This window comes from Protobothrops mucrosquamatus, unplaced genomic scaffold, assembly GCF_001527695.2.
Source record: "Protobothrops mucrosquamatus isolate PMUCROS unplaced genomic scaffold, P.Mucros_1.0 scaffold_177, whole genome shotgun sequence".
In the NCBI taxonomy this organism is placed as follows: Eukaryota; Metazoa; Chordata; class Lepidosauria; order Squamata; family Viperidae; genus Protobothrops; species Protobothrops mucrosquamatus.
In genome coordinates this window covers 4,746,470-4,773,154 of record NW_015386253.1, presented here as the reverse complement: position 1 = coordinate 4,773,154, position 26,685 = coordinate 4,746,470, and the positions used below count along the sequence as shown (strand labels likewise).

Sequence of the window (26,685 nt, the reverse complement as noted above, 5' to 3'; positions counted from 1 at the left end):
CTGAATACTTATGCCAATATATTTCAGTTTTTTTCTTTTTAATAAATTTACAGACATTTCTAAACTTGTTTTTACTTTGTCATTATGGGGTACTGAATGTAGGTTAATGAGAAAAAATGAATTTCAACAACAGAATCAGTAGCATAACAAAATTGAGAAAAGTGAAGGCAGTCTGAATATTTTCTGAATGCACTGAATGTAAACTCTCTCAGACAACTGTCTGAGTTGCTGCTACATAATACCATCAGTTCTTATAGCATTGCTTTGAAGACCCAGTGCACAGAGCAAGAAAATAATAATATTCTTATATTTCCCCAAATTGGGTATATTTTATTCTAGATACATATTCAGAAAAGTTAATTCATCTAGTCAAAAGTATTTTTAACAGAAAAAGTGCCCAAACATTCATTTGCTGGCATTTCAGTAGTAAGGAATTTTAAAAAAGCAAATAGTCAAGAAGGAAAGAAAATTGCTCCATGCCAACTTGTGTTACTGATTTGATTTGGAGAATTTTAAAAGCAAATTAAAAAGCACATCCCAAACTAAATGTCCACTTAAAATTTATTTTCCAGTAAAAATAATCTATGGTGCATTTTAAATCTATGGGGAGAAATTGAGGATATATTATTATCAACTTTATTTGCTACCTATCTTGCCATGGGGCATATTAAAAGTATTCCAATTAGGCTCTGATAATCTGAACAGACTCTTCTTTTATTCAGATTCCAGCAACTATTCTTACTCTCTTTTATTAAAAATGACTGGCTGAATTGACTGTACGCGTTACAGTGTTCTGAAGCATTTCTGATATAATTAAAACTATACAAAAGTGACAATTACCTATTTTGTCTCATTTATCTGCATGCTCAAATTACTTTATTATGTCCTTAGTCAACTCTTTATGACCATTCCATTAATAGTAAAACATTGAAGGGCATAATGGAAAGTAGATTTGGGAAAAAACAAACTTTGCTTTTTCGGTATCAACAGTTACTATATATGAAATGATTTATTGGAAAAGATATCAACTAGAGATCTATTTATTGAAACAGATCTCAGCTACCACAAATTGGTCCATTTTAAATATTTTGCACAATACTTTACAACCGATATATACCAGTAATGAATGCTTTCCCCTGGATGGGGAAAAAATTATACTATTCCTTTGTTAGATAATTCTTTTTAAAAAAGATTGTCTGCATTTAATTATGGGGAAAGCTGCCTTAGAGATTTTTTTTTAAAAAATCTTGTCTATATCAAATCAAGATCTTCATTTCAGCCATCACTCGTGCATTTAAGACAAAGATGTGGGATTAAAAATCAAGATTTCAAGATAATTTTTCAGTGCACTTTTGCTTTGTACAAGCCTTGAAATTCTGAAAGCTCCAGAAGAGATTTAAGTATCAAAGTTTTATTGCTTTGGTTCTGTTGCAAACACAGATAATTATGCCACATCTCATGTATTTTAAGTAACACAGAAGATCCAAACAAAATTTGACATCTTACTAAGAAACAAAAAATCTGTTTCTAATTAAGTGCAGAATGTGAAACTACCAAGTGCTTAATTTATACTGGATTTGGACACAAGCCTTACTATAATCCAGATTTTCTAGAGTAAAATTAGAAAGAAAATTACACAAATCTTGGGTTTGTTTGGAACAAAAGAAATTACTGGCTAGCAACATGCACAGTATCATGCATTGTCATAACAAGCAAAACTAAACTGTAATAAATTACTGCTTAAAGCCTATGTTAACATAATAAGACAAAGATAACAAAAGGTTCAGTGAAATAAAGTATTCACAGCTCTGAACAGGAAGATTGGTGATGTCAAGTAGAATGGGTTAAATATGATTATTGTCAAACAACATGACAACAAGTTGTCTGACCTGATGTACATAGTAGTCCCTCCTTCGGGTTTCGCTGAATATTCACAGATATTGTTTTTTCACATAGAGGTAGTTGTAGCACATTATTTTTCAAGTTCTTGTTCTTTATTCGTTCTAATTCATTTGCTGCATCTGACATTTGGTCAGAAAACAATTTTATGCTGCTCAAAGATGAAACTGGATTTACACTCCCAGAACTTATGCACATTTTCCATGTTGATTTCTCCTGCACCTTCACACTGGAAAATGAAATGTTGCTTTGAGGATCAATTATGTACTTAGTGCTACTGTGAATCTGAGAACCTAAACAAATGCTCATCAACTTGAGACTTTCAACCAGATCACCTGCACTTCTTGATGACAATTGCACTGAATTACCAGATCCTGCACATCTGCGAGTGGAACCTGAATTGTTATTCGTGCTTCCACTAGAACTACTGGAAGGACTTCCACCCTCTTTATGATTATCACCAGGACTTGTTTTGTCAATCCCTCCATTTCCATTGCTTGGTTTTCCTTGTCCACTTCCATCTCCTTGATTTCCTGGAGGACCTTCACTACTATCTCTTCTATGCCAGGAATAAGTAAATCCACTGTCTTTATCTAGACGTCGCCTACTTTCTGAGTCATCATCACTTGTTTCTGAGCTACTGCAACTAGATCCACGACCCTGACTTTTCCTTCTGTGGTAACGTTTATGCACAGTGCTGGGTGAAGCAATATTCATTTTTAGCCGACTAAGTTTTGGAGGCAAATTCTCATCCATATCAAATTCATCATCAGATTCCCCTTCTTCAAAAATCTGATTAAGAACTGGGGCACTTTTTCGGGAAGTAAGACGATTTGTAACAGAAGGCTTACGACGCAGAACAACTTGATTTGACAGAGAAACAGTTTTTTTATCTTCTTCATCCTCCTCTTCATCTTCTTCCACTCTAAACAAGCACTTCCGACTACTAGTTGTAGGTTTTAAATTCACTGAGGGAACAACTGAAAGTGCTGGTCCAGCTAATTCAGGAATATCCTCTTTCTTGGCTGACTCATTAAGTGTCTTACTTCTGTGTCCATTAAGAACATTTTCAGCACTACGAGCAGGAGATTGGGGAACAGCTCCATGAGACAATGGAGAAGCTGTAAGGTCATCATCTAAATCTTGGGGAACATCAATTTTTGTTGGCCACGATTGTCTAAAATAAACATAAAACAGAGAAAACATGAAAATGCAAATTTAATTAAAAATAAAAAGCAAAAATACCTCAAAGCAAAATCTTTATTTCATATTAATTGCTTCTCATTTTAATAAATATATTATTGCTGCAAGTAATATAAAAAGTGAGAAATAATCAATATACATTTTAAAATTAATCACACTTTTTCTCATTAGCTTAAGTTCAATTACAATTGAACAATTAATTGTCTGGTTACTCTTTAAATCTTAATTTCTTAAATCATTCTAGGTTGTCTTTTGAAAATGAAGACACAAATTAAGGCATCTTATATCAACATATAAACAAAATGGAAATTCCACTTTATCTCAAACCAATCTTTGGAGCCATTTTTTTCTCTTAATGGCATTAATTGTTTAGTCTTTCTTTTAGTAACTAAAGTGATACTAATGTACTGATATGGAGTGCAATTTATTAGGACTTTAAAAATGCCACGAAAGTAGTAACGGAAGAGGCAAGTCCAACAGATATTGTGGTACTTCCAGAACCATCTTTTATAATCTAGCCAATATTGATTCCCATCCTTGTGTATTCCTGTGGCTCTCAAAAGAACTGCTGGAATCTTCCCATGTGTAAGTGGGACAGGTGACTGATAACCCAGCTTAGAGGCAGGCAAAGAAAAAAGAAAAAAATAGACACAGAAAGCCACCTGTTCACTTTCTCAAAGAAAAAGTAATGAGGACCATGTTAAAACAAATAGGTGAAAGAAAAATAATTGTATTGGTTTTCATGGAACCAGCAGTTAACCCATAATACCCTCTGAATATATTTTCATCAATGAGGAATCAGACCAATTTGGAACTAGACTGAGAATGAGACCTCAGATATCAATTACTTTTTATGACTAGTAGATTTGTAGCCCAAATTTCAGATACGGAAATATTTTTTTATTAACATTTTTACCTCCTCTGCCCTAGTCATGTTTGATATCTATTACAACTCTGGCAGACTTTACTGCTTCAGAGCTAGATCGTTTAGGATTGTTTCCATTGATTGCCTTGGTGCTAATTTTAAATTTGAGTTTTTAGGAAATCCACTCAATCAGTCTTATGCTTGTATTTCAGAAGTTCAGTCCTGCTCAGGTTAACATATTTCCAAGTGCATGCAGATTTTCACTCTTAAAATACTCATAACTTTAAGTTTTAATCCTATCTTCAGACTGGGCATCTCCTGATTCCTAATTTTTCCTATGAAAATCACCCTCTCCAAAACACTAAACTTTTTCTTTAAAAAAAATCTTTTAATTAATTAAATTAATTAAACAAACAAAAACAAGAATAGTGACACTGTAAGAAAATGTAAGTATGGGAAATGTTATCCTTCTCCCACCTTTATTTCAAACCAGTCATCCAGTTGCTACTTTGAAACCATAAAATGTAGCTAACATCAAGTATTGCAGGGGTGTCAACCCTGACTGCATCGCGGGCCATACTGTGATATATCGGGATGTGTTTTGCCCTTGTGGGGCTGGAGTGGGTGTGGCTTGCATGGGCCCACATGTTTGACATGCCTGATTGGATTTAATGTATTGGATTTAATGATATAACTGGACTAGTATCTAACTTGTTACATTTTTTTATTTACTAAAATAAGATTTCTTGCTTCATATAATCTGTTTGATAGAGCTTTTTAAATACAGTGCCGTTTTCCTGAACTTGTTTAGGCTTTTACTATATCATAATATATAATTTATTTTAGCCTCTATTATAGTGATTTTAAATAGTCTTCCTGAAGAGACTCTCCTAATTATATCTTCAAGTTGTTTATTCCATTTCTACATTTAAATTAGTTTGATATTTTTAGAGTTTATTTATTTTTCTATCTCCTGTTTTTTATACAATCGTTCTTTAGAAAAGGCTGCAATAAGATTTAAGTATTATCATTTTTAATTGCTTGATCTTTCTGTATCTCAAAATTACCATTTTTAAAAAAAAATATTAGAGAACACGCTCTTATTATGCATACATCTTAGATTTAAGGCCTCTATCATTAAATTTGAGCACCAATATTTCTTAGCCTTGAAATTCATATAAATTCATATTCTCTCATCCTGCAAGGTAAGGACTGAAAGGGAGACCTTTATCTAAAAATCTACACATCACCATATTTACTATGAGAAAAAATGTATTATTGCTGAATGAGGACACAGAATGCTAAATCAATTTACCATTCTCCATAGCTAACACCCTTACAAGGACACATTTCTCATTTTTCAGAAGTGTTATACTTGTTATATAGATAACTGCATCCATTCTACAGTATTTTTAAAATGTACATTTAAAATAAAAAGGTTGTGAGTCCCCATAAAGAATTTAAATACAAGTAATAATAATTGGGAGGGATGGATGGATGGATGGACAGACAGACAGACAAATAGATGTATACACTAGACACACATATATACATATAGACGGATACATACGCACACAAACTGTCTGTCTGTCTGTCTGTCTGTCTGTCTGTCTGTCTGTCTGTCTGTCTGTCTGTCTGTCTGTCTGTCTATCTATCTATCTATCATCTTAAATCTTAAATCTTACCTAAACTGCGCTTTTATATTGCTTGGACTTGCTGATCTGGTTTGTATTTCTTTTTCTTGTTTCTCTCTTAATATCCGCTCTGCTAGTAAAAAGTAGGTGGCAGTGATGTGATTGTATTTATTAGTTTCCAGAGCCCTGAAGAAATAAAATATGTATTAATGGTTTTCTCAAACTGGACATATTGCCAACATAACATATGTTCCTCAAGAAAAATGTTGAAGAGTACCTCATAACAGAAATTTGTACTTTAGACATCTTTACAAATGGCCACTGCATTACAAAAAACTGGGAAATTAATGCAGCAAGTTTAATAATTACACAACAATACCTGGGGTCGTACAGTGGTTAGAATGCATTATTGCCGGCTGACTTTGCTCGTTGCCAGGAGTTCGATCCTGACTGGCTCAAGGTTGACTCAGCCTTCCATCCTTCCAAGGTCGGTAAAATGAGGAGCCAGATTGTTGGGGGTAATATGCTGACTCTGTAAACCACTCAGAGAGGGCTGTAAACCACCATGAAGCGGTATATAAGTCTAAGTGCTATTGCTAGTCTTTGACTTATGATCTATTGCTTACCAATCGTTTGAAGTTACACTGTTCCCCCTACCAGGGTACTTACTTACAACCCGGTTATGAAGTTCAGAAGGATGTCTCTCCCCCTCCCCCCGGGTCACTTGACCATGTCAGGCGCTCAGCAACCAGCTTGCATTTAGGCTGTTTGCAGGGTCCTACAGAAAGTGACATTTTATGACATTTTTGCCTAAAACCAGCATTTATTTCTTCTTTCTTTTCTTTTTGCAAAACCAGCCTTTACCAAACCATTGGTTCACTTAATGTCTGTGGCATTTGCTTAACGACCTCCATAACAAAGGTTGGTTTGGTCAAGTGGATGATTCAATTTACAGCTGCCATAATGTATGACTATTAGTCACAAGTTGAGGACTACCTGTATATGAAAAAAAAAATTTAACAGCTGAAAAAATGTTCTGGATGACAATAACTTATTGAATGTGAGTCAACAGTATTTCCAATTGCCAGATACAGTATATGATCACTTCCCTATATTTCATGCAGATGCAACAGAATTTCTGACACATATGGCTATACTACTGTCACAAATCTAGTTGTAACTAGGATTACTGAGAACTAGTTTATTTTCAATGGCTCCCGAAGATGGTCTATAATTGCTAAAAGAAGCAACTTCAGGGACACACTCCCACTTTGAGAAGTGGCACCTCAAGTCCAATGGATGGCCTTCCACACTCCTTCAGAGTTTGGGTGATTTATCCCTATTTAGTGGACACCAGGAAGCAAACTGAAGAAAGAAATCAGTCAAGAAACACACTACATATTATCTTTAAACTTTCAATACTAAAGAATGCTTCTGTGTCCTCTGCCATCAAATAAAATTAAAAGCTAATTTAAAACAAATGAGCAATACTTTTCCTCGTATTGCTTCAACTAACTTGAAGTGAACTTTCTCACTTCAGAGCCTTCTTTGTAATTGTTCATACAAATATAAAAGTCACATGAGCAGCAAATCACTGACTCTCGATACATGATAGATTGTTAGACGTCAAATTCAAGCAACCTACTGCTCAAATGCTCAAAGGGATTTAGCATACACTTGAAACACATTACATAAAATGAGACCTAAATCAAGCTATTTGATGCTTGTTTCATTTGCACTGACAAATATTTTTTATCAAAATAAATGTGCATTTACTAATTTAACAGATTTTATATAGAAAGTGAGCTAATTATTATTAGCTCTAAATTTGAGAACTAAATATTCTCAAAAGTTCAAAAGCTTTTAAATAGATTATAAGCAGATACATAATATAAATACAGGAATTATTTTCATATGGAAAGAATTAGGAGGTCAAATGATAGAACTACCTGCCTTCAAAACCAGTCAACAAACACACATGCACAGAGAGGCAGTGAAGAAGGTGTACTACAATATCAGGGTATTTTACATGTCTTGTAGTCATTTCGGCTACAACATCTTGCCTATGCTTTTGCCATCTATCTAAGTACAGTTAGAAGAGTATATTAGTATAGTTGCTGTCCCATAGATTCCAGAAGCAATTTTAAAAAACCCATAAAACTGAATAGATTACAACTGGTTATATAGTTATGTTTTCTGTATTTATTTAAGTAGTCAATTTTTGCTTAAGTTGTAGCTGTCTTACTATGGAATTGTTTTAAGGACCAAAAAATAAAAAAAAAAGAAATAACATATTACTTTATTTGTTTGAAATAACTTCAAATTAAAGTATAAAAGTGCAAAATAAACATTTGACATGAAGGAATTTCTCTGAAAACCAGATATTAAGGACATACAGAGTAAATGTTACATAACCTGATTATGATGCCAGAGAAGTTCTTGTGCTTTTGCATGTGCTTTTCTAATTGCATCTTCTGGACTAAATATTTATAATTACCACATAACATGGTTGTTGACTATGATAGCTGTTAATTCTGGGGCTGAAATCTAAATGTCTATGGAAGGCACCAGACTGAGAAACAGTATAAGAACAGCTACATACTGAATTATAAAACTGTATAAAATGTTACTTACTCCACAATAGTATCTCGATCTGCAATATCTCCAAGAACCATGCGCTGTATGATGCTATTGTGCTCTTCCTCTGAAAGATTTTTATATGAAACCAAAGGAATATTATATTTTGTTGCAGGTGATGGATCAACTCCTTGTAGCCAAGGGTGATTTTCAATTTCTTCCAAAGATGCCCTTCGTTTGGGATCTCTTTGCAACATTCGTGTAATTAAACTGGCAAGAAAAATACAAGCATATATTACAATCAATATATAATGGTATATTCCACAAAGCTGTTTTTCTTTTATAATACAACTGGTTCTTACCCAGGATATAACTGACTATTTCATTTCTAGAATTCTTCTTATTCAAATTTATTTTATTGAGATACTAGATCTCCCTAAAGTTTTAAAATTATTACACAGGCCTATGAGATATTTTCCAAATCCATCAGCATATAAATGTATTCATTTGAGATTAAAAGATATTAAGTCACAGCAGATGATAGCACTTATCTAGCCTTATTTTTATCTTGATAGGTAAGCTGGATCTGACTTGGCTAGGGTTTCTACAGAAGACAATCAGGAAACCCATCACTGTAACTAAGCTAGAAAGCACATAAGCATGTTTTGTTTACTGCTGTGTTTTGCTCTGTCTTTCAGTACATTTTATAAGGTTTTACACATATATAAGGTAAGTATAAAAGTAGTTTGAAAACTGAAGATCACAGCATTAAGTGAGGAAATACTCACTTTACAGAATTCTCTGATCAGTTTAGAATGTCAGTATATTGCCCAGAAACAATCTGGGTCCTCATTTTACCAACCTTGGATGGATGGAAGGTTGATTCAATCCAGCCTCCATCAGGATTGAACTCCAGACTATGGGCAGACTTTGACTGCAATACTGTATGCAAATAACTGCGCCCCCAGGGCTCCATTTATATAAATAGAAGATTTACAATATACAAGTTCTGATCATATTTGTCTTTATAACATACACACGAGCTGCATTGGTTCCTGGTTTGCTTCTGGGTCCAATTCAAAGTGTGGGTTATCATCTTAAAACTCTTCATGGCATGGGACCAGGTTCTCTGAGGATCTGTCTCATTCCAATGATTTTGGCCCATTCCACTCAATCCAACGAAAGGGATATGCTGTGGGCCCCAATGGTCAAAGAATTTGGGGGGGGGTCTAGAAGGAAAGCCTATTCTTTGGAATACTTTGCCACCTGAGGTGAGGTCTGCCTCTATCCGTTTGCTTTCCCAAAGAATGTTAAAATCAAGCTCTACTGATTGGCTTGGGATCTTGATGAGGACACTCCACACTAAAGGTTGCTGGTGGACAGAGAAGATGCCACCACTGTACCGACCTTTCCTTTTATTTCTTATCTTTGTATCTAATGTTTTAAATATTTTTATATTTATAATTTTAGTTGTAAGTCACCCAGATTCGCTTGGCAAAGAGAGGTGAATAGCATATAAATGTAATAAATAAATACAGTTATTGAAAAATTCACATTCTCAGTAGTTTTTTAAAGCTTAAAATAATATTTTACTCTATGACAGGATTTTAATCTGCAATATCTTCTAGAACCAGAACCAATCACAGAATGCAAACAAACGGGGAAACATAATTATTAAATAGACAAAAGGATGTTCAAAAATAAATATGTGAATATTTTGAAGAATGAGGATAAATTACTTCATTCTTTAACATATATTTTATTTATATCCTGCCTCTCCTTTAAGAAATTCAACAGAGCATATAGAATTCTTCCATATCCTTGAAGAAATCTTGAAGATATAGAGTAGATTGAAAGGAAGGAAGGGGGGGTTGTGATTTTTTCATTGTGGTGAAATGAGAATATAAACTGAGTTCTTCCAGTCTTCACCACTATATTTACTGCCCATATATTGAAGTATTGGCATAATGTTTTTAATTATAAGGCATTTTATACAATAATTTACTTACTCTTTACATTCTTTGGATACCCGAGATGGTACTGTGTATTTACAATCCATTATCATGGTCAAAGTTTCACTATCATTTGCTTCTTGAAAAGGTGGTTGTCCACATACCAACATGTAAAGAATAACTCCCAGACTCCATATATCTAGGAAAAGATAATGAATCTTAAACTTCAAGACAGAAAATATTTATATACTATTTGACCAAACATTTTAATTAGTCAGAATTTACAAGATTATAACTAACTAGATAAGGACTGGAATGTTTTCTATGCATTTCCATGAAATATCATTTTAATTTTTATATTTCACTCTTTTTTTAATAATTTTTAACATAAATCACTTTGAATTTTTCAGATTTGGTGATCCTATCAATCAAAACAAATAATAAAACAATTGCTCTGACTGCCAAGCAGCTATCAAGCCAAATTCAAATTTTGCTTATTATATTTAAGTCTCTAAACATCAAGAAACAAAGAAGCCTAAATGAGGACAGGTAGTCCTCATTTAGCAACTGCAGTTGGTTCCAATGACGTGATCCCTTAGCAAACCATGTGACAGAAAGAGATGGAAGGAGAGAGAGAGAGGGAGAGAGAAGGGGAGAGGGAAAGAGAGATACCATTACAAAGACTGCTAGTAGCTACCGGCTTATCTAGATAAAAACTCCTATCATGCAACAATGCCAGTATTACTCTCATTATAAAATGTGTTCTCAGATGCAGAAATTTGAGCATAAGGATACTCATAACTCAGAAAATTATTTTTATTACTGTTTAGTACTATTGATTACCATTATATTTGTGAATGGTTATTTACTGAGACAGTTGCTAAATGAGAACTACATGTTCGTTATTTAGTTAAGCATTGACAACAGGAACAGTCTTACTGCAAAGAGAACTAGAGATCCTGAAATTGCTTGTATACGAGCTTTTCCTATGGGAGCCTACATTTAGGAATGTTCTTTTCTTAAATTTTGTAGATGCCTATAAAATGCTAAATGTTATAGCATTGAAGACCTCTATCAAGCCTTTTTGTATGAATACTGAATAAACACTTCTTGTTTATGTTTGTTTTCCTTTTCCCTTTTTCTGTATTTTCTTAATTGGATTTTTTATATTTTGTAGGCTATGTATAATGCATTTGAATAGAATTAAAATGCCATTTAAAAAAATATCTTCCTGTCATAAAGCACAAGTCAACAGAACCCACATCTGAATAAAGAAGTCTATATCAGATGGATTAGCAGTCTAACCTATTAACAGGCAGATCCATTTATTCATTAAAATGCAGGGCAAAACTCCTTAAAATATCTAAAGTGGAAATCTTTCCTATTAATTCAGGGATCCCCAACCCCCGGTCCATGGACAAATACCGGGCCGCAGCATGCTAGCAACCAATCCGCACAAACCAGCAAAGCCCCATCCACGGGATGCAGACAGCACACAAAACCACATATCCTCTGGTCCGCAGAAAAACCTCTCTCCACAAAACCGGTCCCTGGTGACCAAAAGGTTGAGGACCTCTGTATTAATTGGACCTCTATGATTTTTTTTCAGATTATCATTAAAAAGATAAATGGCAAGAGCTTTGCTGCAGGGCTTTAACTAAAACAATTGTGACCATTTGGAAATATTAATCAAAGCAATCAAAAATTATACAGAAGAAAAAAATATTTGTTTATTTGTTACTAAGCAGGAAATCAAAAATTATTTTTTTAACTTAAAAACTTTCTCAATATTTCTCTACCTCGTTTAGCGTTCACTTAAAAAACTTTCACTACCATGATTTTAGTTATTTTTAGATTGGTTGCTCCCATTAGCAAACAATCAGGCAACAAAACTTCATGAAAAGTCTGGAGAAGTATTGGGAATCCAAGTATTTATCAAAAACAAATTAAAAATTCTATCAAAGACCCTTAAACAATGGATCTGATTGAGTCTACAAAAATATTAGGAACATCAGTGATTTAAAACATAATACTTCATTTAAGGAAAGTCTTAACTCTTAAATATGTAATTACACAGTATGTAATTTGGAATTGTAATGTATTAAGATTTATAGCTTCTGGTTAGCACTGGCTGTTTTTCAAATGCTTCTGAAACACCCCAATTGTGAAAGTTGTTCCAGCCAGATTCTCAGAGCCATGACAACTAGGCAAATACATGCAATTTCCTTACTCCTTACATAACATCAAGTCACTGCTATGGAAACCAAACTTCGTCACTGACTGCCTCTTTAATGCTTGTCAGAAATCTAAGTAAGTAGAGGGCCCCAAAATTTACTATGGATTTTGTTGTGCATATTATTAAAAATGCAATTGTTTTATTTTGAAAAGAATGCCAAACAAACCTGTCAACTAATGCATTTCACACTGAATCCTTAAAGAATTAATAAATTGTTCTTTAATGAAAAAAATGTTAATCAGTAAAAAAAATCTATGTCTTTTTAATATAATTGCATTATGACAAAGGAGGCATATTATACTTTCTCAGTTACTAATTTCTAAAAACATAGAAATAAAAAATGATTATACATCTTTATTCATATTAGTGGCCATGAGCAGAATCTTTTAATAGTCTTAGAAATTAATTACATGTAACGTTCATCAGATATTCCTGTTCGACTAACTACAAAGATATTTTGTCAGCATAAAGGAGTAAGCATTACTATGATATAATAAGAACTCCAGGTGCCTGGGAGTGGTATTACAGAAAAGTTCTATGAATAAATGTTTTGTGGGATTCTCATATTAATCTGTATTTTCATTAAAATATCACAGAAAAATTATTTGTGAATAATTTACTATAACATAATGCAATCTCCAGATGGCACGGAGTGGTACTGCAGGAAAAATAAGTGAATAACACTTTCATGGGACTCTCCTGTGAATCCACAATTTAAAAAAAAAATACCATGAAAAAATTATCTGCACAATAAGATTAATTATATAAGATACTACTAATATTATGTAGCTTGAAACAATTAGTGCAGGCCAAACTCATCCAAATGATTTATCATCAGATCATCATTTCCTAATGATCTTCCAGAAAAAGTGAGATTTTTGACAGTAACAGATGCCATCTCCAGACATGACATATACTAAAAAGGAAATTCACATGAAACATTTCAAATAAGTAGCATTTTTAAAATCACTGTCAGATATGCACACCACAAATCTATCTTTCCAACTGTATACAATTTACTTAGTAATTTATTATTCAAAATGCCTACTTTCCATTTGAATGGGACTTCCTAAATGTATTACAAAAACTTTAAGCAACTAATTAAAAGATCATATAATTAATATTATCTGCCCATGTTCTAACAAAATTACAGATTTTTAACATTCTTTTTTATACTGCCCTATTTCTGCTTCTAATCATGGGAAAAAAATTGGAACTCTTGTGTCCGTGGAGATTCTCAACCATCCAAGTCATGGGGGTCCTCCTCTAAAGGGGTTTTTTTCCAAAAGGCAATTGGACTTTATTGTTTTTTTTACTTAAAAACATTTCACTTCTCATCCAAGAAGCTTCTTCAATTCAGTTTTAGAACCCTTCTTCAAAGAGGAGCTATTTTGGCCTGATTTATAAACCATTTATTTTTTATTAAATAATGCTCCATTCATTTTATTTGATTTTAATGCATTCTAACATATTTTATGGTTATCATTTATCTTAACTGCTGTATTGTTATGACCTGCAGTCGAAAAGTAGACCAAATTGAAATGAATAGGTTAAGGTAAATGTATGAAATTGTGTGGATATCTTAATATCCATGGTCAAAAAATCTCAAGAACATACCATTTTTTTCACCTCCATATTTATTGCTACAATTAGAAGTGTCAAACAAATTTTTATTGTTTTACTCAGTATCTTAACTTTTGACTATATTAGTCTCAGACTAAAAGTCAGGGCATTTTCAGGACAAATTTATCTTTTTTATGTTACCCTTTAGACCCCAAAGGAGAACTTTGAAGTCATATATCCAACTGAATATTTCTCACACAATGGCCAAATGAAAGCAAAAAAAACTTTCAATTGTAAATCAATTTCATAGTTATTACTAAACTTTCATGTAACATTTTCCCAGCAACTATTTTTTTCTATCTATTTTGATTATATATTCTATGTACTCACTCTTTCCTGCCCATTTCCTTTTTTGTGCGGGGGAATTACTATTTTAGTAAAGGATTTCCTGTTTAATTGTTGTACAATACTTGGCTTGTAAGAATTAAGTCTAATGTTGTTTCACTGATAATACTACATGTATAATAAAGAAAATTAGTAACATTAAAAAAACCACAGAAATCCAAGAAATCCAAGTATCTAAAATATGTTGTTGAGAGGAAAAACAATAGATTTATACATTTAGAGAGGAAATATCTGTCACCATAGTGCAATTATAATAAGTAACCATTTTAGCTGCTCGCTGAAGCAAATTATTATATTCATCCTTTTTTCATGTTCAGTAAATCAGATTTATACAATATGGATTTGAACAATTGTGAACTTCATAGGCCTTTGATATAAACTTGGATGGTCCTAACTGGTTATGTGTTTTGTTATTTGAAACACAGATCCTATCTGGAACCCCTGAATGAAGTTATAATTTCATGAAGTAGTTACAATTTACAATGGATAGATTGAAGGTTTGATAATGAAAAAGTTGCATTACAGCTTTTAAAGTAAATTCTGGGGAAAAAAGAACTGGGAGCCAACCATTTTAAGATGAATTATCTCAATAGCATATGGATTAAAATATTTCTGATTATCAAATAGAAATGGGACCACAACTAGGCTCTGTGTAATAAAATGCACTACCCCAGGATTTTAAAATTAAATTAGTTTTAAACAAAAATGACCTCCAAGGTCCCTTCCAAGTTGTTTTTATTATTATTATTATTATTATTATTATTATTATTATTATTATTATTATTATTATTATTATTACTACTACTACTACTACTACTACTACTACTACTACTACTACTACTACTACTATTACTGCAGACATGTTTTTTCATGAGAACAAGCGCTTCCTTTTCCATTTAACCTTGGAAAGGTGGCTGTAGACACCCTTTTTTTGCCTTAGTTTCTCTTGTTCAAAATTGGGGGCAGTTTGAAAACTCAACAATAGTCAATCACAACGGCAAGAGCCACAATGAAAGAATGATTGAAACATCTGAAGAAGAATTTTTGCTGAAAATTATAGGCTACTTCCACATAAATGTAACTATAAGAAGTCAGTAAGAACACTTTATGTTGTACTCCTAAATCAGAGAGGTAATGCAAGTATCTGAACTGTATTTGTGAGTGCAAACCTGGTTATTTGTTCATAATAATTAAGATTAGTGGTGGGATTCAAATATGTTAACAACCGGTTCTCTGTGTGGATGCCGCTTCCAGAAGTCCATTCTGGGCCTAGTCAACAAAGAAAATTAGCTACCGGTTCTGCCGAACTGGTGCAAACCAGCTGAATTCTACCACTGGTTAAGATGCTGCTACATAAATGTAGTTTTCTCTATTGCCAACAATTCTTGAATTGAAATGTAAATAAATACTGACCTATTTAATGCAATTAAAGACAATACTGAATTATATTATATATGAAGTGAATATTATCTAGCACCCATTGTAAATGGCACAGTATATTTGAGATAATATAATCATAGAATGTGTCAGCTTTTAACCATGATTACAGGTAGTCCTCGACTTGCAACAGTTTTAGTGATCATTCAAAGTTACAACAGCCTTGAAAAAAACGACTTATGACCATTTTTCTTACTTACGACTGTTGCAGCATCCACATGGTCATGTGATCAAAATTTAGATGCTTGGCAATTGGGTCATATTTATGACAGTTGCAATGTCCTGGGGTCATGTGAACAGCTTCTGACAAGCAAAGTCAATGGGGAAACCAGATTCACTTAACAACCTTGTTACTAACTTAACAACTGCAGTGATTCACTTAACCACTGTGACTAGAAAGGTCGTAAATAGGGCAAAACTCTCTTAACAAATGTCTCACTTAACATAAATTTTGGGCTAAATTGTGGTCATAAGTCAAGGACTATCTGTAGTTAACTTTAGGAGTCACCCTTAAAATAACAGAAATAGGTTATAGTCTGCAGTTGTTTGAAATTCGCTGATCATATAGTTGAAGCTTAAATGAATTCGCAGTTCCAAAATATCTGGAGGATACCTGGTTGCTTGCCTCTAACACTAGATTAATACAATGAAAAGATACAAATAGGTATCCTCAAGATGTGTTAGAATTGCAACTTTCAGAATTCTTTTTTAGCCTATTAGCTATGAATTCTGGAAACTGCAGTTCTTGGATGACATAAAACTGGGAAACACTGAATTAATTTTTCAGGAATAGCTCATCTGAACACAAAAATACAGCAATTAAGATTTTGTTTAATAGTCCATTAACTTACCTACTGCAGGTGCATCATATTCATCACCAAGTAAAATTTCAGGAGCAGAATATGCAAGAGAGCCACAGCTTGTTGTAAGTTTTTTCCCAGGTTGAAATTTGTTGCTAAACCCAAAATCAGTTAATTTCACAAGTCCTTGTTTTTCAAAAAAGACAACATTTTCTGGTTTTAAGTCTCTGTGAACGACATGCAGTTTATGGCAGTAGGATATAGCATGAACAATCTGAGCAAAATATTTCTTTGCCAGATCTTCATTAAGACCTTCTTCATGTTTCATGATGTAATCAAACATATCTCCTCCATCACCAAGTTCTAAGATCAGATAAAGTTTGGTCTGGGTGTCAATAACTTCATACAGACGAACAATATTAGGATGTTGCACTAGTTTCATACATCTGACTTCTTGGAAAAGATGTCCAGTGGCAAGAGTATCTAACTTGGTCTTGTCAATTACTTTTACTGCCACTTTTTCACCTGTAAATACATGTCGGGCAAGCTTCACCACAGCAAAATGTCCTCTGCCTAAGGTTTTATCCAAATCATACAATCCAGCAATTTTCCCATCATATCCTCGTTTAAAACCTGCCATACTCTCCAAGTAGTAATGCCGACACTTTATAAAACTTGTGTTTTTTCATATAAGGATCTCTGAAATAGACATACAACTCATCTTCGCTGCCAGACACACCTAAAAAATCAGAAATAAAATTATTATAAATGTACACTTAAAAAAACATTTCTGCTTTTATAAATGTTGGACTTTTATGAAAGAGCCCAGTATAAAAGAATTTTCTTGAAAGAAATTTGAATAATTTAGATTGGTCAGTTTACAACTATCCTATACACAGACAAGGTTTATCTAACACTTCAAGTAGTTGAATCATTAAATTATGCAGTCTAGAAGAAAAAAAAAAGGGGGGGAGCTAATTCCACAAAAAATTTAACAGATGACTGCTATTTCCTCAACTTAAAATATATTAAGTAAGAAATCTGAGGAAACTGCTGAAAAGATTGCTAAATATTAGTAAATAAGAGAAATTTCAAGATGAATATCTGACATATTTTCTAATAAAACCAGATAATTTTATACTTATCTATTTATTTTATATTACAAAACTCTTTTATAGGAACAGAGTAGAGGGAGAGAACAACAAAGCATCATACAGGTAATTCTCAACTTACAACCACAATTAAGCCCAAAATTTCTGTGGCTGAGCAAGACAGTTAAGAGAATTTTGCCCCATTTTATGATCGTTCTTGCCACCATTGTTAAGTGAATCACTCCAGTTGTTAAGTAAGTAACACAGTAGTTAAGTGATGGTTTCCCAATTGACTTTGCTTGTCAGAAGGTTGCAAAAGATTATCAGATGACCCTGGGACATTGCAATAATTATAAATATGAACCAATTGCCAAACATTCAAATTTTGATTACGTGATCAGAGAGATGTTGCAAGGGTTATAAGTGTGAAAAATGTTTATTTTTCAGTGCTGTTGTAATGCCGAACAGTTACTAAATGAATGGATGTAAGTCAAGGATTATCTGTAATTGTCTGTACTTTTTGCTTATTTCCATATTATCTCTTCACTATAAGTAATTTCTCTAGACCCCAACCATTTGCATGTGTATTCTTGTGTCTCTGTGTGTGCGTCTCTCTGTGTATACAGAGAGGATGGGGTCATAATATAAAACTATGTGATATACACAAATTACTAGAAAGACTGATTCATGAGACACTTGCTATATTTAGATTTCAATGCTTATCATATTTAGTCAATTATGTATTAATTATTTTTTTTAAAAAAATGGAAAATGAACTATCAGGAATAATACAGTCAAATTGTACAGCCAAGGCCTTTCCAAGAAAGATGTGCAGCATATTATCAACCATGATTAAAGTAAAACAAAGTTAACATTTTTTTAAAAAAAATGTAGCATCCTGCTATCCCAGGTTAGAAAAAGTCATCTCAACAACTTGATCTGGCCCATCTTTTTTTTCTCACTTTAATCCTGTCCTTCCTAAAAGAGAACTGAATAGATCATAACCTTTTTGTCATTGTATATACATTTGTAATGAGAAGAAAATAAATATTTTAATGGTACATTGTCAGTTGAGGATCCATATTAGAACTGTATACAAAATTTTATATCATTGTGACAACTAAGACAAATCTCCTAGTGAAATAAAATCTATATTGAATAAGTTGGGGGTCTACTAACCTTGGCAATGTCCTTCTCAAAGATAACATCTTAGTTATACTTTGATCATCAAGTTTCAAGGTTTCTTCATATTTTTAGAAGATTCATCTGCTGACATTTCTATTTCCAGTACCAAGACCAGTTTCACATTCTTCCACTGTTATTTCCTACATAAAAATATTTACTTAGCCACCATAATTGTTTTATATTTAAAGGAGTTATATAAAGCGCACAGAAAACAACTATATGATATATGCATAAACTGTCATCCTAAAATTCATTTGGAAGGACACATAAACTGTTAAGAAAAATATATTGCTTTTTATTAAAAAAAATCTTAAATTATAAATATTACTGTGTAGCCTTAGAGTAGGGGTATCAAACTGCCGGCCCACGGGGTGGATGCGTCATGCCGAAACCGTCCCCACTCCATTGCTGACAATGGAAAAAAAGTCGTGATACGTTGCGACACATCACATGACATTGCAAGTTTGACACCCCTGCCTTAGAGCATATATAAAATCTGAATTGAATACATGGAAGGAAAAAATGGAGGCTTTTAATACTTCATTTTTTTCTATACCCAAACAGGAACTTTCTTTTAGATTGACCAAAATATGCTAAAGGCAGCACAGTTCTAGTAATCACTATATACATTTTAGATTTTAATTCTAATGGTTATTCTAATTTTACAACAAACTTTCCTTATTTTAAAAAAATATTTGGAGACTGGATGTTTAATTGCATCATCCTGCACATTTGCCATTAGTATATAATGCTCTACAAATGATGAATACACAGGACATAAACATTATGGGAATATATTCCTGGAGATTTGGTTTTATCATTGATATCTGTCCAAATGTACCTTTTTAGGAAATCCCAGAAGCCAAGGGACACAGATATTTTTGGTAATATCTCTGAATGGGACCAATTTCTTTCTTATTCCCAATCTTTTCTATCGCTGATTTTGTCTTTTATATACTTTTTATCAGAATCAAGAAAATATATAATATGTTACAAATAAAGAACATATCTGCCAAAGAACAATTCAGGTATTATCCTCATAATAACAATTCAGCCTGTACAAATTTTGAAGGTTAAGATCTTCAGAAATTCTTTGTAATGATAACTTCCAGGAAAATTCTAAATGGTAAAGTTTTAGAATTTCTTGGAGCATGGTCAATTATTTAATTCGTTGTTAGTTTTGGGACTAAATTATTTACCATATACTAAAATCATAAAAACAGACAAAAAAAAAGAACAATTCTGCATGGGACTACTTGAAATACTAGAATGCTTGCAATAACTTTTATGCTTCCAATCCCGCCGCCCCCCAAAAAAGCTGGTTAGTGGACATTCATCATCTAAAAGATGGAGAACTGCTTTACAGAGTTGTAGGAACCATTAATTAAAAAAATATAGATTAATAAAAATGTGGTCCAACTATAATTGAAATTACTTATAAATCTGTATTAGAGGCACACTTCACAATCCCTTTACAAATATGCATATCCTTTTTAATTACATTGTTTAAGTTATTTACATAACCATTCCATTATTTTTAATTTATTAATCTTCTAAGCAGTCAAAGATTTAAATATGCCTCTAAGACAGTATCAAATCAGCTAAAAGAAGCAATCAACAAATTTAATAATTTCCTCATAACATATGATAAGAACTACATGCCTGATGTCCACAGCACATTCCAGTCCAGGTGTTTTACCAGAAATCCATGATGCCAAAAATATATATGTATATGTGTGTTTACCGAAACAACACATAGACAAATATACATATGCACACACAGAGATATAACTGAGGTTAGGGGAGGATATACAGTTGGGTCATGATTATGACATTGGCTAAGGCTTAAGTCCTTCCTGATCTGGCTTTCCTGCACACATATTTTTCCAAAGCTATTTCCCATAAAGGATGAGCACCCCCCCCCATGGGCCAGGAGATTAATTACTGCAAAATGACCAAATGAAGTTAACCTTTTCAGTGCTACAATTCTGATCCTTCTCCCCATTAAAAATACAAAAATCTAGAGTTGTGGAAACAATGTTCTCTTTTAAAGCAAGACAGAATAGATTATCTATTTATCCAATATTATGTCATTTTCTAGAAATACTCTGCTATCTCTACTACAAAAACATATATGGTATTTCTCTGACTCAACTCAGTTGAAAGTGTTTTTCATCTATACTGAAAGTGAATTTTCTATATTAAATTTTTAAGATTTTATTTCCAGTTGATTAAAATACTGCTACAAACTGCACAGAACATCAATGAAACCATGTTAAAATACATATTATACTCTTGTATATGTTGGAAAATTGTTTGAAGGAGAACAGGAGGCCACTTCAGTGAAACACTGAGTATATTAGAAAAAAAATAAAATATTATATTAATTTACTATTTTATTAAATAGTACTGAACTTTTATGTTAGTGCTCAGAGGAAAGTGCTTACACTTGCAAGCTCAAGTGCAAGTGCTCACACTTGCAATAATCTAATAAACCAAAATAAATTCTATTCTAGAACAGGACAATAAAATGGGAAAACAATATTATGAAAGAATTTGTCAAGCAAGAATGATCAAACAATTGCTAGATCTATTTGGTATCTGTCTAAATATATGAAAAGAGATGTCAACGGTATTAAGGAGCATGCAACTGAAATGGCATCCAGAAAATGTTGCCAGTGCACCAGAAGGGCAATTGATGAATTAAATGAAGTTAGACAAACTTGTCATAAAGTGTTCTCTGAATAACAGACTACATAAAAGAGAAATAAATTGTGATCTTTTACACTGAATATTAAAAAGTGTCTATCCTATTTAACAAACAAAAAAATATTTTATATCATCTGATCACCTAAATATTTCAGTAAATACTCTTGACAATGACCATGTATCAAATTAACTCTAACTTTTCTATTTTTAAAAAAAATCCAAAACATTGGTATTATAGTTACATATAGTACAGGACAAATGAATAGAATCTTTTCAGCTTTATAGATTTCATTAGAATACACATATATGCATACACACATTATACACACACATATTCATTACATACTCTAGTCTAGAAAATTAAACATTGTAAAAAACACTCCTATGTTCAGTTAGGTCTTTCTACATAGTCCCTAACTGTACTATCTAAATAAGCTAAGCCAAATTGTGTATTTCTGATGAGAAGTTATCAATGTGAAAGGCCATACAACATAATCACTACAGCTGGCAGTAACAAAAAAAAATCAGTTACCGGTATGTTATATTTTTTGATTCTGAGAGTAAGCCTTACATTTCTAAGAGTATCATTTTCCAAGCAGGTTCAGAGACCATATGTATTATGCAAAATCCTTATTTTGTCCCACTGCCCTACATCAAAATGCTGACTCCTGTGATTCCCCATAAATGATACATAAAAATAATCTTATTTAGGTAAGTACAATTGCACTAGAGGGCAGGCTTTAAACAGTTGTCTCATATCTTTCGGAAGGATTCATATTGATATTAGCCAATTGTAGGAGAACTATAGTTAATCCAACTACCTTTTGTTAAATAAATGTATTTTAACTTCTAAAAAAGTAAACTTTAAAATCTAAGCTACAAAAAATATTTTTTATTTCAAGAAATATTTCAAGCATTTGTTCAAAGAATGATACTTTAATATATACACAATTCATTGTGTATATATTTAAAATAAGGATACTAAATAATTATAAACAATAACATTCCAATTAATATAATTTTATTTTCAATCAGTAAGATATATAGTCTAAACTATAAAAAAACTGTTCCATGCTCTTTCATCTATTCAGCTTCAATTAAGTAGAAGAAAGGGAATAAATAAAGACGTTCCACAGGTCTGGTGCCTGTGTCAAAGATGGCAAATAAAACATAAATTGATGCAGCTTAGAAAAATGGCTGTTTGCCAAAGAAATCATCAAGCCATAATGTGTTTTTGGCATGACAACGCTATGTAAGCATTTCCACAGAAGAGAGCTCTGTGCACAAGAAAAATAAAGACTGCTATGCTCACTCTGAACAAACCTGTTGGCTCCCTATCCAGCTTGCAGAAATAAGATGCACTGTCATCACCCAAACAGATCTGCAGTTCGAATATATGAATTTCTTATCTGCCACCTAAGCCGGACGAATGCATAGCAGTTGGGGGGGGGGGGGAAGGGGAGCAAGAATGCCGTTCCTCGGACTGCAGGGGATTGGGGGAAGAAAATGGAAACAAAAACGCTAGCGATGGCAAGGGGACAAGAAGAGGTTAAACTCAATTTCACCTTCCCCTTATAATTGCTGACAATTACAAACAATAAACGAATTCTAACCCACCATGCGTGCTCTCGGGACACTACAATTATACGCAAAGAGCCTCCCCATTCCGTCTCTCTCCGTGTCTCGTACATATACGTATTTCCTCGCCTCGCCCATCTACTGCAAAAGAGGAACGCGAGAGGAGTGTGTATGTTTGTCAGAGAGAGAAGCACATGAACCGTATCGATACGGTTTCTTCTGGGCGCCTTCGGGAATGAGGGCGAGAATCTGGAGAACTCATGTTCTCCCATCCCAATAGCTGCTCGCCCCTTACAGGCACCTGCCCCGGTAGGCCTCAGAAAGAGAAGGCCAAACTGGGTCCGTCTCGTACCCGCCCTTAGCAACTTACTCTCGCTACTGGTGACGGCGGCAGGCTTTCCTTTTGTCGCGGCCTCGACTTTCTACCCGCCGCTCCCTGCATGGAAAGCGGAGGTTCCACTTCAGGGTTCGCCGTCTACAACCACACCGGATAGAGGAACACAGACCGGCCTCTTTAGCGAAGAACCGCCAACCAGCCACTACAGAGGGCAGCCGATCGCTATGCGTCTCGTGGCCCGCAACCCTTTCCTGTAACTTCCGAAGTCTCTGCGCCCAACGGACTACGCTCGCGCTTCCTCCGTCCCACGGCGGGCGACGAAACGTACTGACAACAACAGCTCGTAGTCCGAGGACGGCAGCGGGAAAGGAAACGCAGGATAAGGAGGGGCCTCGGCAGAGAAAAGGAAATGCGCGTGCGTCCTAGGAGGGAAGCGCCATCCGAGAGTAGCCAATGGGGGAGTTCGATTTCTGCGGCTTGTCTTCCCGCACCTCCGCCGCGTGAGGTAAGCTGCTGATCATAAGCGCGGGGGCTGATATAGTTGGTGCAGACCTGTGACTCCCGACTGTTGAAAAATGCTTCATAAGATAACATCTAGAGTGGCTTAGTTGGTTAATAGCGAAAAGGGTTTCTTTTCTCCTTCATTGAGCTCTTAATTTTTAATGTCTCCGCATCTCATCAGCAAAGCTCAAGATCATAAACAAAGTTTTAAGGTCACGGTCTATTCAGTGTTGTGTACGTATTGAGGAAGTTAAAGATAGACCGGAAACCAGACTGCACGATTATCGGTGAAATGTTAAATTTCAGTGTTCATTAGTGAGGGATACAGTGTCATCAATGGCAGTTTATTACGGATTAATTAATTAGATATGGTGTGCCAGAGCTTTTTGTTTTTAATAAAATGTGGCAGGAGGCTGGTTGCTGGTCCATCCCTTTTAAAACATTTAAATATCTAAAATACTTGTAACTGTAGCATAGTTATATATTAGAATGGTTTTTTTATTTGCTTTTTATATGTTCGTCCAAATATTTTATTTACTTGTTAAGTTTATCCCCACTGCAATAAAGACTCTAGATGGTTTACAGAGCAACCTAAAAACAATATAATAAAATGTCCATGGAACAATTAAATCAATAATTAAAAATAAAAACAAAACTCTCAACATATATAGACCAATAAATCAGTGGTATCACTCAAACTCCATAGGCTTTTTCAAATATTTTAGTTTTTGCTAACTAATGAGTAGTTTGGAGGTCAAATGAATTTCCAAGAAGAGGCTCAGATGGATCCCATCTGAAAAACAGAACTTGTAAGCTTCCGCCTCTCTTGCTCCTGAAAATGGGAATCACGGGCCTTTCTTCCAGGATATATATATACATGTAGAAGCCGGACTGGGTTGGAGAAGATGGTCCTGCAACTACAACAGTGCCAAACCATGAAGGGTATTGTCAGTGCTTTTTTTCTAAAAAAAAAAAAAGGTGCCGGAACTCACACATGTCATACAACCCGCCTTGCCTACCCTATAAGGTTCCATCCAAAAAAGGTGCCGGAACTCCGTTCTGGGCGTTCTATGACAAAAAAAGCCCTGGGTATTTTAGGTTAAAACCAACCCTTTGAATTGCAATCAGAAGCCTATAAGAAAACCATGCAGGACTTGGAGCTACATATGTCAGCCAGCATCTGGGCTGCTTTATTCAAAAATAATTAAAAATATTAAAATTTTAGATATAGCAATTGAAATGGTAATAAATATACTTAAATGTAAAAACATCAACTTCAACTATGTAAAACTTTATTATATGTTCCAGAAGTAAGACTCCAGACATAGGCGTCTAAGAAAGCAACAATACACTGCAATATTTCACCTACCAAAGTTTGTTTTATTCCTTAAAGAAAATTCTGGAAACATAGAAAAAAGACAACAGAACAATGAGATATTAACATCATGTTGATATCAGATAAAGTAGAAATAAGCAAAGAAGAGCGATTCCTGAGTAACAATATATTGTGAAATAGCTCTGTACCAAGTTCCAAACCGTTCACTTCAGGAGAAAGATATAGAACAGGCAATATGTGAACATAAGGGTTGATTGATAATAACAAAAGGTACTTGGTGTAGCATACTGCTCCTGCTTAGTAAAACTTGAAAAAATGTTCATTGATTGCTTTGATTTCACTGTCTTTTGATTAGCAGGAAGAATATTTTAATTCTATAATTGCCTTCACCTATAAACAAAGCATTACAATTAAAAATAGAACAATATATTGGATGGATTATTAGGAAACCTGAACTCAAATTTCCCATATAGCTATGAAACTCATTAGAAATCCCTTGTTGTATGAAGGAGGAAAGAAGCATTTCTATTGTCCTGAAAATTAAGGCAAGATAAAACTGCCTTATGACATAGAACTGATGATGTAGAAATCAGCTATGTTTCGTTTATATTTCCAAATTATGAAATGTTTAAAAAAGTAGATGGGATTAAGGAATAAGGACTCAAAATATGTAACTCATAGACATGTAATTAATTGGAATGCAACATCTAATTTGCTTCTGCTAATAGATCTCCTCTTATCCTCCGGACTTACTCAAAATGCTAGTTATCTTACATGACATTGTTCTGCTAATGAAATATTTTCATTTTTATTGTTTTGGGTTTGTATTGTTGCAGCTGACAGACTATATCTGAAAAATGAGTACGAAGCATATATTGAATGGGATGCCCCAGGGCTCTGTTCTGGGTCCAGTGCTCTTCAACATCTTCATCAACGATTTGGATGAGGGGATAGATGGGGAACTCATCAAATTTGCAGATGACACCAAACTGGCACGAATAGCCAACACTCCAGAAGATAGGCTTAAGATACAGAAGTATCTTGACAGACTTGAACATGGGGCGCTATCTAACAAAATGAAATTCAGTGGTGAAAAAATTAAGGTTCTACATTTAGGTAAGAAAAACAAATGCACAGGGTGGTACCTTGCTCAATTGTAGTAACTGTGAGAGGGATCTTGGAGTCCTAGTGGACAATCACTTAACTATGAGCCAGCAGTGTGCTGCAGCTGCCAAAAAAGCCAACACAGTGCTGGGCTGCATTAACAGAGAGATAGAATCAAGATCACGTGAAGTGTTAATACCACTTCATAATGCCTTAGTAAGGCCACACTTGGTATACTGCATCCAGTTTTGGTCGTCACAATGTAAAAAAGAT

General features: G+C 33.9%; 1 protein-coding gene across 1 annotated transcript; it reads right to left on the bottom strand.

The window, feature by feature from the left end:
• Window positions 1–1,255: 1,255 nt before the first annotated feature.
• SNRK (SNF related kinase) lies at window positions 1,256–23,822 on the bottom strand. The gene is made up of 7 exons (XM_015823284.1): window positions 23,505–23,822; window positions 18,842–18,987; window positions 16,623–17,310; window positions 10,188–10,329; window positions 8,236–8,448; window positions 5,653–5,787; window positions 1,256–3,076 (listed from the first exon to the last, which is right to left on the bottom strand). The coding sequence occupies exons 3-7, from the start codon at window positions 17,209–17,211 to the stop codon at window positions 1,861–1,863; spliced, it is 2,295 nt and encodes a 764-aa protein (XP_015678770.1). The 5' UTR covers window positions 17,212–17,310; window positions 18,842–18,987; window positions 23,505–23,822; the 3' UTR covers window positions 1,256–1,860.
• Window positions 23,823–26,685: the final 2,863 nt, after the last annotated feature.

Bases quoted from the DNA above. Each gene is read 5' to 3' on its own strand.
- SNRK (XM_015823284.1), bottom strand. From the start codon at position 17,211: ATGGCAGGTTTTAAACGAGGATATGATGGGAAAATTGCTGGATTGTAT. The intron at 10,330-16,622 runs GTAAGTTAATGG...ATCTTTTCCTAG, and splicing joins ATATGATGCACCTGCAGTAG to ATATATGGAGTCTGGGAGTT. The intron at 5,788-8,235 runs GTAAGTAACATT...TTATTTCTTCAG, and splicing joins GATCGAGATACTATTGTGGA to GGCTCTGGAAACTAATAAAT.